Source organism: Trachurus trachurus (assembly GCF_905171665.1).
Source record: "Trachurus trachurus genome assembly, chromosome: 14".
Classification (NCBI taxonomy): Eukaryota; Metazoa; Chordata; class Actinopteri; order Carangiformes; family Carangidae; genus Trachurus; species Trachurus trachurus.
The window spans coordinates 2,753,570-2,765,891 of NC_139903.1; the positions used below are offsets into that span (position 1 = coordinate 2,753,570).

The 12,322-nt window shown below is 39.7% G+C and overlaps 1 protein-coding gene across 1 annotated transcript; it reads left to right on the forward strand.

Annotated features, from left to right (window-relative positions):
- Positions 1–3,854: 3,854 nt before the first annotated feature.
- LOC310996923 (homeobox protein CHOX-CAD-like) lies at positions 3,855–11,423 on the forward strand (the record flags this gene model as incomplete). The annotated part of the gene is made up of 3 exons (XM_083986460.1): positions 3,855–4,446; positions 10,078–10,226; positions 11,178–11,423. 3 exons carry the CDS (start codon positions 3,855–3,857, stop codon positions 11,421–11,423), a joined length of 987 nt encoding a protein of 328 aa, XP_083842586.1.
- Between the last annotated feature and the right edge of the window lie 899 nt (positions 11,424–12,322).

Sequence of the window (12,322 nt, forward strand, 5' to 3'; positions counted from 1 at the left end):
ACACACACACGTCCCTCCTTATCTCCTCCACTTCAGTGATCTCTCTTTCCCTCTCTGTCTTTCTCTTTCTTCGTCTTTTCATTAGTTTCTTTTTCTTTCACCTCGTTTCTTTGCTTTCGCTTTAGAAAACTTCAAAAAATAAAGTTCATCAGACGCTTTAACTGACTTTAACTTTCATTACCTTTATTGAACCTGTCTGAGATCATCTGAGATACTGATCTTATTAATAACTCATAAACATATATTTTTTAATTATTATTATAGAAAATGTCTGTTAAAACTAAAATAAAAAGAAATTCTACTGCTTTTCTGAATTTAATATGAGGCCTATTTATTTTATTTTATATTGTCTTTCTCTGTAAAGTTTTCTGTATAAAAGATATTTTATTTTTCATTCTTATATGTTTTTGTAGTTTTTTCAATTAGTTTTTCAATTTTAAATTTCAAAAGACTTTATCCCCTTTACATAGAGTTGGAAATGTTTTTTTTGTTTCTTCGTGTTTGTGACTGTTTATAACCGATGTTTCTAAATATAGGCCTACTGTGTATTTCATGTTTTACTGTATAGTCATTGATTATCTGTTCATACAGGAGCCTCCATAACATTAATAAAACATCTGATTACAGCTGCATTATAAGTCTGTTAAACCATTTATTACCAACATGTTTATGTTCTGTTACAGCTGCTGTTAAGTGTTGTAAAGCCACTTTCACCCTCAGTTTATATAACTGAGGCTAATTCACCTCCGACTGAAGGACCTGTTACAGCGCCGTAAATTGGAAGCATAAACATGATTTTCAGAAGATTATATTACAATATAATTGAATAATAATTACAGACTAATAGCCTATTATAATATCATATTTTTTGTTTTTCTGCAGGCCGGAGTAAAAGTAATTGAGTTGATCAGCTGAAACATTCAGCCAAATTAGTTCAATATCTATTTTCACATCCTTATTTTATTTTATATTGAGTAATAAAATGATTTCAAACTGTTTTATTCTGGGTTTACTGTAAAACTATTTGTTAATGACAATTAACATTAACAATTTTCTCCTAAATGTATTATCAGACTAAAAAAGTGATTGATATTGTTTTTGTTTCTTTTATAGCGAATAATAATAAAAAGCATTTAGGTTTTTTCGATTTTTGTTTTTTAATTTTTGAATCTTACTTCTTTCAGATTTGATGTTAAATGCAGCTACAGTTATGAGTTGTATACAATATAATTGCAGTATAAAAACGAAAGTTTGTGATAATTTTAACATGTTTTAAAATAAAAGATCCAGAGGCAGCTGAAGCCTCGACATCAATCAAACACTTGAAAACACAAATAATCTGTTTAATGAGAACTATTGAGGCTTTTATTGATTTTACTGCAGCAGAAGAAACTAAATACTCATCAGTGTAAAACAATAAATCTCCATAAATCCATAAAGAAGCAGTTTGTTCTTCTCCAGGAGGACAGAGGGATTTATAGTAAAACCCCTCCACTGAAAAAAAGACTAAAAATGAGTCAAATTAAAATTTAAATAATAACAGTAATGGTGACAATTAACCGCAAATATGGCCTCAGTATTGTAAAAGTGTTAGTAGGCTATAGGCCTATTAATGTTTTGTTTTTTTTAAGTTTCATATTTTGCACCATTTTCCCTCAATTTTTCTGTTTTATCAACAGAATTAAAAGATTAGATTTTTTTTAAAATCTAATTTGTCTCTGTTGATTTAATTCATCCAGTTTTAAGACACAGCAGGCTAAACACATAAAAAATTAAATCCAGGACAGAGCAGATAAAACACATAATACTATATAAAACATTATAATCTACTAATTAACCTGCAATAAGTGACACAATAAAATAAAACTGAATGAATGTAATCATCAACAAGTTTCTTCATTATAGGCCTACCTGTATCTTACACTACACTACACAGTAAAAGTGAAAGTATCAGCACGGATATATATTGTAGCTCCTATTATTATTAATATTATTATTATTATTACTCTTAGCCTACTATTGTTATTATTATTCTGCTGTTCGGTGCTCTTCATAAATTAATTCAATGAACATTTCAAACTGATGATGATGATGACTTAAAAGGAAATATGTATGGCTAAATAATAATAAATGGCCTATTGTTATGATTATTATTATGCTTTTATTAAGCTATTAATTATTATTATCAGTAGTAGCTTAAACAAATATGGGCTATAAAGAAGCAGACTGAGAACCTTTGTTATATTTTATTTCATAATGTGACATTTTTCCAACAGAGGAAGGATGTGACCGTGAAAGAGACTGAATGAATGAATGAATGAATGAATGAATGAATGAATGAATGAATGAACCTGTCGTCACTCTGACGGAACATCTCGGTCCTTTTCTTCAGCTCTTCGCCGTCATTTGTAGCTTTTCCTTCTTCCCTTTGATGGAGCCTTTGAAATGCAGCAGCGGACTGTCATGCAAATCCAGGCCGCGGAGGAGAGGCCGCAGCCCGGGGGAGGGAGGGGGCAGAGGGGGGTGGAGGTGGAGGTGGTGATGAAGTGAGATATGAACTACGTGTATATATTTTCATTTCTTTATTTTATGTATTATTATTATTCATTTAATATGAACTACGTGTATATATTTTTCATTATATAACAACTTAATGACACCTAATCTGTGTATAAGAGACACTTCATCACATGCATAGGGTATACAGTATAAATTGATCTTTATTTTATTTGTATATATTTGATTCTGTTTTGTTTCATTGATTCTTCAGATGCTTTGGCAACATATATATAGTTCTCGTCATGCCAATAAAGCAAATTTGAACTGAATTGAAAATTGAGATGAGGAAGGAGAGAGAGAGAGAGAGAGAGAGAGAGAGAGAGAGAGAGAGAGAGAGAGAGAGAGAGAGAGAGAGAGAGAGAGAAAGAGAAAGGGGGAGATGATGATAAAGTGAGATATGAACTACGGATAGGCTATATATTTTTGTTGTTGTTTTTCATTTCTTTATTTTATGTAGGCTATTATTATTATATCTATTATTATTACTATCATCATCATCATGTAATATGAACTACGTGTATATATTTTTCATTATGCTATATAACAACTTACCTGATGACACCCAATCTGTGTATAAGAGAGACACTTCATCAGCACACACATGCATAGGGTATACAATATAAATATATTTTTATTTGTGTCTCTATGTATAATTGAAGTGCATGAAATGTGGGAATGTATGTTAATGTATGTAAGTTGCATTTCTCGAGGCCGCTCTGTACGAAATGGTGAAAACAATTTTCCTTGGAAAGGACAAATAAACTCATCTATCTATCATTATTTTTCTTTGATTCTCTGTGTTGTAGCCTATTTGTTTTTGTTTCATTGATTCTTGATGCTTTCTCGTAACATTCATGCCAATAAAGCAAATTGAAATGAGGAAGAAGAGAGATAGAGAGAGAGAAAGAGAAAGGGACAGAGGGAGAGAGAGAGAGACATGGAGGCGGGAGGAGGGAGATAAGGGCAATAAAACTGCCCCATGTGACTGCAGCACTTTTAACGGGCAGCTGATGGAGAAACCACAAACAGAGAGAGACAGAGGGAGAGATAGAGGGAGGGCAGGTGGAGGTGTGGACAGGTAGTAGAGCAGGTAGTCTAGTCTCTATCTGAATCTCTCTTTACCCCTATAGGCCACCAGCCAGCCAGGTGTGTGTGAGAGGAGCAGCCAGGTGTGTGTGTGCGTGTGTGTGTGAGAGAGAGAGGAGAGAGAGCAGCGCTTTGCAGGCAGGCTGGAGCCGCAGTATGTAGAGGGAGCTGCTCCCCCCTCCTCCTCCTCCTCCTCCTCACCTGGGAAGATGTACTACCTGCAGCTGGACAAAGACTCGTCCATGTACCCGCACCAGCCCTCCGCCGCCGCCGCCGCCGCCGTGGGCCGCCACCCGGGGCTCAGCCTCAGCCCGCAGAGCTTCTCGGTGCCGCCGGCGCCGCCGCAGTACGCGGACTTCACCGGCTACCACCACCACCACCACCACCACCACCCGCTGCCCCACGGCCTCAACCCGGACCCCCAGCAGCAGCAGCAGCAGCAGGCCGGGGGGCCGGGCGGCGGCGGTGGCTGGGGCTCGGCCTCATACCCCCCTCCTCACCCTCACCCTCACTCTCACCCCTCCACCCGGGATGAGTGGTCGTCCCATCACCACTACGCCGCAGCCGCCGCCGCTGCAGCCGCTGCAGCCTCGGCGGCCTCCACGGTGCCCGGCGGGGGGGCCGTGGTGGGGCCCAGCCTGGGCTTCAGCCCCCCGGACTTCCCCGGGCAGCCGCCGGCGCTGCTGCCCGCCTCGCTGAGCGCCGCCGCGGCCGCGCAGCAGCAGCTGTCCCCCGGGTCCCCGCAGCGCAGGACGCCCTACGACTGGATACGACGCACCTCGGCCCCGTCCGCCAACCCAAGTAAGATGAAGAAGATGATGAAGATTAACTGATGATGAGTTAAACTACATTTTATCAGCTGTTTTCTGCACATGCACGACATTAGGCAAAGCAAAGCATCTTTATTTATACAGCGCATTTCATACCAATGCAACTTAATGTGCTTTACAATCAATAGTAGCCTAGTCAATAATAGACTTCTTTTCTTGCTCCATGTTGCTTTTTACTACAACTCCACAAAAAATGTATGAGAAAAATGAAAAATGTTTTTTAACAAATGTTTTGTTAAAAACTTATTTTCTTGCTTGTTCAAGCAAGAAAAGAAGTCCAATTGCTTTTTTACAACTCCATAAGAATAAGATGACCTGATGACTGAGAACCTTCACGGACATAAAACAGCATAAACACAAAAAGCACAGAGTTAAAAGCAGGAGCAAAAAAAAAGTAGGCTAAAAGAAAAGAAAATAGATAAAGTTTAAAAAGAGCTCAGGTATAAGAACATGAAAAGAGAAATGTTTTTAACCTGGATTAGCTGCTTTATTCAAGAATACTCTCTATTAAATACACTTTAAACATCCTTATATTTGCACAGTGGCCTATAGTGTGAGTGTATGTGTGCGTGTGCAGCGTGTCTGCAGTGCAGCTCAACAGACTGTTTCACATTTTAATATGTCAGATAGGAGCCGCAGTGATACTCAAATGTCTGCACAGGTGTGCATGGGGCAGCACGAGACACACAGCACGAGACACACAGCTGGTGGTGGTGACCTGCAGAAAAAAGAAAAAAAACTTCTTAATGGAGGAGAGTTACTGGTCAAACTGTCTCAGCCTCGCTGTTACTGTCATTTTTAGGGATCATTTCTTCCTTTTGGCGTCTTCTTCCTTGTATAGAAGGAAGCTCAGTTGATAACTGATCAATCTCAAGTCGCTTTATGATCGATAATAAGTTATAACAGGAGGAATTAAAGCCTGTTGGCGGCTGTCAGTCAGTCAGTCAGTCGGGGCTCTGGTTCCCATGATGCAGCGGCCGGATCAAACAGGTGCAGCCGGTCTGCAGGAGGTGTGAAGCCGTTGTGATGTAAATGTTTCCCCGCGGCCTTTGTGCTGCTGCTTGTCTCTGGGCGGAGAAAACAACAGTTTACAAGTCGGTTCCCACTTTGAAGTGTGAAGTGTGACCGTGTGTCTGCGGCCCTGGAGCCCACGAGGCCTCCCCACACCCACCGAGTCTCAACCTACAGGCCTATTGATCGATTGATTTTCACAATAGCCTAATTTTTCATCTGTAAAAAAAATTTTTTTTTAAGTAGCTAAAGTTTGTTTTAACCAGTTGAAAAAAAACACTTGGTTATTTGTCTAGTCCAGTCTAAGTCCAGTTGCGTTTGATTTAAATTTCTTTGGGGATAACGATGAGAATATTCACAGGCAGTTAAAAAAAACTTTAAATATTAATTTAAACTAACCTGCAAGTTGCTAAACAGCAACAATAAAAGGCCTAGATAATATTATAAATAACGCATAAACAGACGAAACACCCTCATCCAGCGTCATATTCATATATAGGCCTATTAAGAAAAGGCAGCTTTCTTAAATTGATCAATAAGACACATCTGTAAATTCAAATAAGTTGTGTGTGGTTTTTTTTCCCCATCTTTGTGTTTTTGGCTTTTATCATGTCTATTATTCAGATTTATCATTAGGCCTATTATTATTATTTCATATATCAAACAATTAGCCTAATGGATTGATGAATTCTATTGATATGAAGTATTGATAATCTCTGCTGCAGCAGGTTCTCTGTCTGTTATTGAACAGACAGAAACAACTGAAGTTGATTTGAAGAAGAACAAATGAGCTCAATATTATGAACTGAAACTAAATCAGGCTTGTTCAGGAGCTGTAATGTTCATTTGTTAGACCTTAACTTTATTACTGTAATACAAAACAGCAATACAAAACAGCAGATTTCAACAGATTAATTCATATAAAAGGAAGAGAAACAGCAAAAGAACATGTGGATCAGTTGTGGTTAAGGCCGTCGGGAGTTTCCTGCATTACACTTTTTATAAAAACCCTATAAACTGAGTCCGAGCTGCCACTCTGTCTGCAGCTGATTCCTGGTATCAGCTGTTTGAATATGATTATTACAGTAATTAATTATCAGTTTATACAGATGTTTATCAGTTCTGCCGCCGGTCATTTCTGGTTTGATGGGACGATGTTACTTTGCACATCTGGATTCTGGGTTTTCTCTCCGCCATGCTGCTCCGTCGGCCTGGCTGGCGTCTCCAGATGTTCAACTGGGAACATGTTAGAGGTTTCCTTTATCTCTCCTTCTCTCTCTCCTTCTCTCTCTATCTTTCTTTCTCCTTCTCTCTCTCTTCATTTCATCCAACTGTTGGTTTTACTTTTGGACAAATGGAGCAGAAACTCTTCAGACAGATGTTCCCCCCAAAACCCAAATGTTTGACTTTGAATTTGCCCCAGTGATCGATTACACACACACACACACTGAAAACTGACACTCGACACGCGTATGTGCATGTGTGTGTGTGTGTGAGGAGGAGGAGAGGGACATCATTGTTAGTTAACCTGTGTGTGTTTAGTGTTAATACTGAATCAGAGCGTGTTAAACTGAGCTGACGGCCTTTTAATTAACTTTAACAAAACCATCTGTGTGTTTAAAATGTTTCCTCACAGTCTCTGTGTGTGTGTGTGTGTGTGTGTGTGTGTGTGTGTGTGTGTGTGTGTGTGTGTGTGTGTGTGTGTGTGTGTGTGTGTGTGTGTGTGTGTGTGTGTGTGTGTGTGTGTGTGTGTGTGTGTGTTTGAGCTCACTGATAGATTATTATTTTATATCTTTTAGTTTGTGTTTGCTGTTGGTTTTATTTTCAGTTTTCTCTTCCATTGGTCTTTTATTTTTGAGTGATCCAATAAAAATAGAGCAGATTTCAGAATAAAACCCTCAGATAAACCAAATCCTGCAAGTATCGCAGTATCGTTGTGACATCACAAAGTGACAGGAAGTCCTGACGGCTGGTTTTAAGGCTCAGTTTCTGAATACAGGCTGTGTGCATTTCTCTGTGGACTGAGGCTTTGATACTTTCACAGTATTAATATAGAACCTAGAGCTGCTTTATAATCACACTACACATGGACATCTACCTTTATACTGTATGGAGCTTTAACACAAACATCTACCTTTATACTGTATGGAGCTTTAACACAAACATCTACCTTTATACTGTATGGAGCTTTAACACAAACATCTACCTTTATACTGTATGGAGCTTTAAGTGAAAGTGTTAAAGTACAATCAGGCCTTTGATCTTTTTTCTTTTATCTTTTTTTGAATATTGATTAATATGTTCAGCCATACTTCTGTAAATTGTGCTGTTGGATGGTTTAATTAATAATAGAGCAAGACTTCATTTGCTTGATATGCAAACTATACGGGTTGATAAATGTAAAGACAGTATTTCCCTCCGAGACATTTTCCAATGGAAAGATGATTAAGAAATTACGTATTTGAAGTTACTCAGGTTTGAGAAAACATGAGTCAATGTACTGAGCTACAGAACAAACTTTTTAACGTTTTTATCTATTGTGTTGACGCCATGAAGCAATTATGTTTCCTCCAACCCAAATTTACTGATGAACTGAGTTTTCTGGAGTAAAACTCGACTCATGAGTGTTCGTCAGCATCTTCAGCGTAAGTTTACATTTACATAGAACATTTTCAAGCACAGGTTTGACTCTTGAGTGTTTAAATAAAGTGTATTGGTTTGAACAGCTTGTTAATTCTCTGGTACCAGTAATGATGAAAAATCATCAGCACAGGAAGTGATGATGCAGCAACAGTAGCACAGCGACGCTGCAGCTGTGAATCAATAAAGGCCGATACGACACAGTTTATGCAAATTCAGCTGATGCCGCATGTGTATTTGAATAGAGGAGTCATGGAGAGTCGATGTGAACAGTCGCTGAGGACAGTTTATAACACGTAATATAAAATACAACCACTCCATTTGCCTCATTCATGTTTTTTTTACACTGTTGATGTGATTTGGTGCAGTGATGTTGTTATAGGAGCCAGTTCACAGTCATTTATCACCGTTCAATGACACAAACTGCACAGTTCCTGGGTGGAAACTGATGACCATTTAAAAAAACTAATGGCAGAAGTTTAAAGGGATAGTTCACCCAAAATTGAAATTCCACTCATGATCTCCTCCCCCTCATGTGGACTAAGGGCTGGGAGAAGTTTCAGAGTCCTCCGTGGCTTCTCTGAGTTACAGGGGGTCTCGGCGTAGCAGTGCATGTCCATATAACGGTTGCAAATGGATACCAACTGTCTACGTAACAAAAAGACACACCAAAAAACATCCAAATACCTCCATGCTGCTCGTATGTAATGTCCGTCTTGTATTGAAGCCCCGAAATGCTAAATTGTCCCGAAAAAAATTAAATAAGTCTATATTTCAAGCTTGTTTTGTAGCAGAAGCTTCTCGAAGCTCCTCTTCCCGTCAAATTTGGACGAACTGGGAAGAGGAACAATCGGGACAATTTCACAGACAGACATTAGATACGAGCAGCATGGAGGTATTTGGATGTTTTTTGGTGTGTCTTTTTGTTACGAAGACAGTTGGTATCCATTTGCAACCGTTATATTGACATGCACTGCTACACCGAGACCCCCTGTAACTCAGAGAAGCCACGGAGAATTGAATGAAATTTCAATTTTGGGTGAACTATCCCTTTAAAGCCACTACATAGAACTTTTGACTGGATATGCAAAAGTATCTTGTTTCTGCTAAAGTCTCTGTGTGACCTACAACAGCAAATGAGGCCATCAGTGGGAAGATGTAATGCTGCGTTCGATCTTAGTGAAAGCAACAAAGAACTTTCATTTCGTGTTGATTTTGGCGACCCCTGTGGACAAAAGCGGTAATGTTTTGCTGTGTGTTGCTGTGTGTTGCAGAAGTGGCGTTTCTCTTTCTCCCCCCACCCCCAAGTAGCTATAATGTTCTTCCCCAGCAGTACTTTTTGATGCTTGAAACATATCAGCTTACTGTGGCCGGCTATGTTTTCCGAGGTTGCGCAATGAAAGGCATTTACCTCGGAAGTCGGAATTTCGGAGTACCAATCGAACGCAGCAGTCTTCATTCCGGCAAAAAAACACTACCGCTTTTGTCCACAGGGGTCGCCAAATTCAACACGAAATGAAAGTTCTTTGTAGTTGCTTTCACTAAGATGTAACTTAAAGACCTTTGTAAAGTAAAATCCCAGATTTGATTGGAAACATATCAAATCTCCTTAATTGCCTCTGGCTGTGCCAAACGGCCCCAACAACCACCAAAAAACAATACACATTCACGCGCTTTCACAACGAGGCAAAGTGGGTTCGGATGTCTTGGCCACAGACAGCTTCTGGGATGGAGCGGGAGTTTAACCGCCAACCCTCCAGTTATTGGACGACCCACTCTACCTCTTCAGACACTGTTGCAAAAAAAAAAAAGCTTATTTTTTTTGTACATAAGCCTGTTAAATTTGCATTTAACCGTTTGTTTAATTGTGTAAAATCAGCAGAATGTTTCTTTGAGTCCATCAGATTTTGACCCATTGTTTTTTTTTGTTTGTTTGTTGGTTTTCTCCCAGACGGAAAGACCCGGACCAAAGATAAGTACCGCGTGGTTTACACCGACCACCAGCGGCTGGAGCTGGAGAAGGAGTTTCACTACAGCAAATACATCACCATCAGACGGAAGGCCGAGCTCGCCACGGCGCTGAGCTTGTCAGAGAGACAGGTACGTCAACACGCAGACACTCACATGAAACATGGTCGTTGATGATGGAAGTTGATTTTTTATTTTTTTTGGGGCACTTTCACTTAAAGCTTCATAGTATAAAGGTAGATGTTTGTGTTAAAGCTCCATACAGTATAAAGGTAGATGTTTGTGTTAAAGCTCCATACAGTATAAAGGTAGATGTTTGTGTTAAAGCTCCATACAGTATAAAGGTAGATGTCCATGTGTAGTGTGATTATAAAGCAGCTCTAGGTTCTATATTAATACTGTGAAAGTATCAAAGCCTCAGTCCACAGAGAAATGCACACAGCCTGTATTCAGAAACTGAGCCTTAAAACCAGCCGTCAGGACTTCCTGTCACTTTGTGATGTCACAACAAAGCAGTCACCTAAAAGCCCCGCCCCCCTGGACGCACTATGCAATACTTGTAGGATGTGTTTTACTTGATTTCACCATGCTATGAGATAATAACACAACATTACCAGACAGAGTTGTTTTAGAGGGAAATACAAAGACTGTTGATGAAAAACTGTCCCTGAAGGCAACGTGCATCAGCGGTTTTGCATGAATTTCCCTCTAAAACAACTCTGTCTGGTAACGTTGTGTTATTATCTCATAGCGTGGTGAATGTGCAGCTCACAACTTGTCCACCAGAGCGTTGTGGAGTTGTTGGATTGTGTATTTGATGAGTTTGATGAGGGAAACCAAGAAATCCCATAATGAGCCTCCGTAGCGTAGCTCTGAGCAGCTCACGGCTCTGCTCCGCCGTTCTAAAAATAGCTTGCACCGACAATTAAAGGTAACGAACCTACTGCTATGACTATAGGGATTATGGCAATGGGCCAATTTGCCAAAATGTTGAACTATCCCTTTAAGATAATGACATTATGTTGTATAGATAAATAGTCTATAATGTTTCCTAACATGAGTCCGTATTGTCCCTTCTCCCAGGTGAAGATCTGGTTTCAGAACCGCAGAGCGAAGGAGCGTAAGATCAACAAGAAGAAGCTCCAGCAGCCGGCGTCGTCCACCACCACGCCCACGCCGCCCGCCGGCAGCAACGGCAGCGGAGGAGGAGGGGGAGGAGGTCTCCACGGAAACGGCAGCAGCAGCGTCGCCATGGTGTCGAGCAGCAGCGGCAGCAACGGGCTGGTGTCCCCCACGTCGCTGCCGTTAAACATCAAGGAGGAGTACTGAGGAGGAGGAGGAGGAGGAGGAAGAGGTTGTCTCTATCGGACACTGACGGCGGGGATCAGGACTAAAGCCCCCCCCCCCCCTCCCTCCTCCCCCCTCACACACATTGAACTGAGTACTTCCTGTCCTGTCAGACTCGTGTTGCAGATTCTTTCTTCATTATTATCTCGATGTCAGGACGAAGCAAAAAGACTCTCAGCAGATATTTGGTGTGACGGCAGGAGGAAGCCGCCGCGGAAACACGGGTTTTACTGTAATATTTCACATCGTTTTTTTGTTTTTTTTAAACACTAAAGCTACTTAAAAAAAAAGATATTTGATTATTTGAGCTTTATCATGATGCATTTTGTCAAAGTAAATCCATAAATCCCATTTCACACTGCAAAAACTCAAAATCTTTCCAAGAATATTTGCCTTATTTCTTGTCAAAATGTCTCATTTCTAGTCAAAACTAATCTCTTTCCACTTCAAATAAGACTCATCACCTAAAAATGAACTTGTTTTTAGATAATTTTCACTTGTTTAAAACAAATTTTCACTTGAAATAAGTAGAAAAATCTTTTTTCTTGTAATAAGAAAGAAAAACTTGTCTAAAAGCTATTTTTATGTGATTTTACGTATTATGAGATTTGTTTTGTTTAGAAATTACATTTTGACTAGAAATAAGACAAATATTCTTGGTAAGATTTTGAGTTTTTGCAGTGCAGTGGCAGTGGAAAACATAGATATATACTATAAGAAGACCCATCGCCACACGGCTGCCACTTTGCATCGAGCCGCTCGCTCCCTCGGAGCATTAAGCCTCTGGTTTATGTTTTACTAATATAACCAGAACTTGCTCAGTTTTTGACCGATTTTCAAACGGTTTGTTTGTTTGTTTTTTATGTCAGAAATGCAGTTGT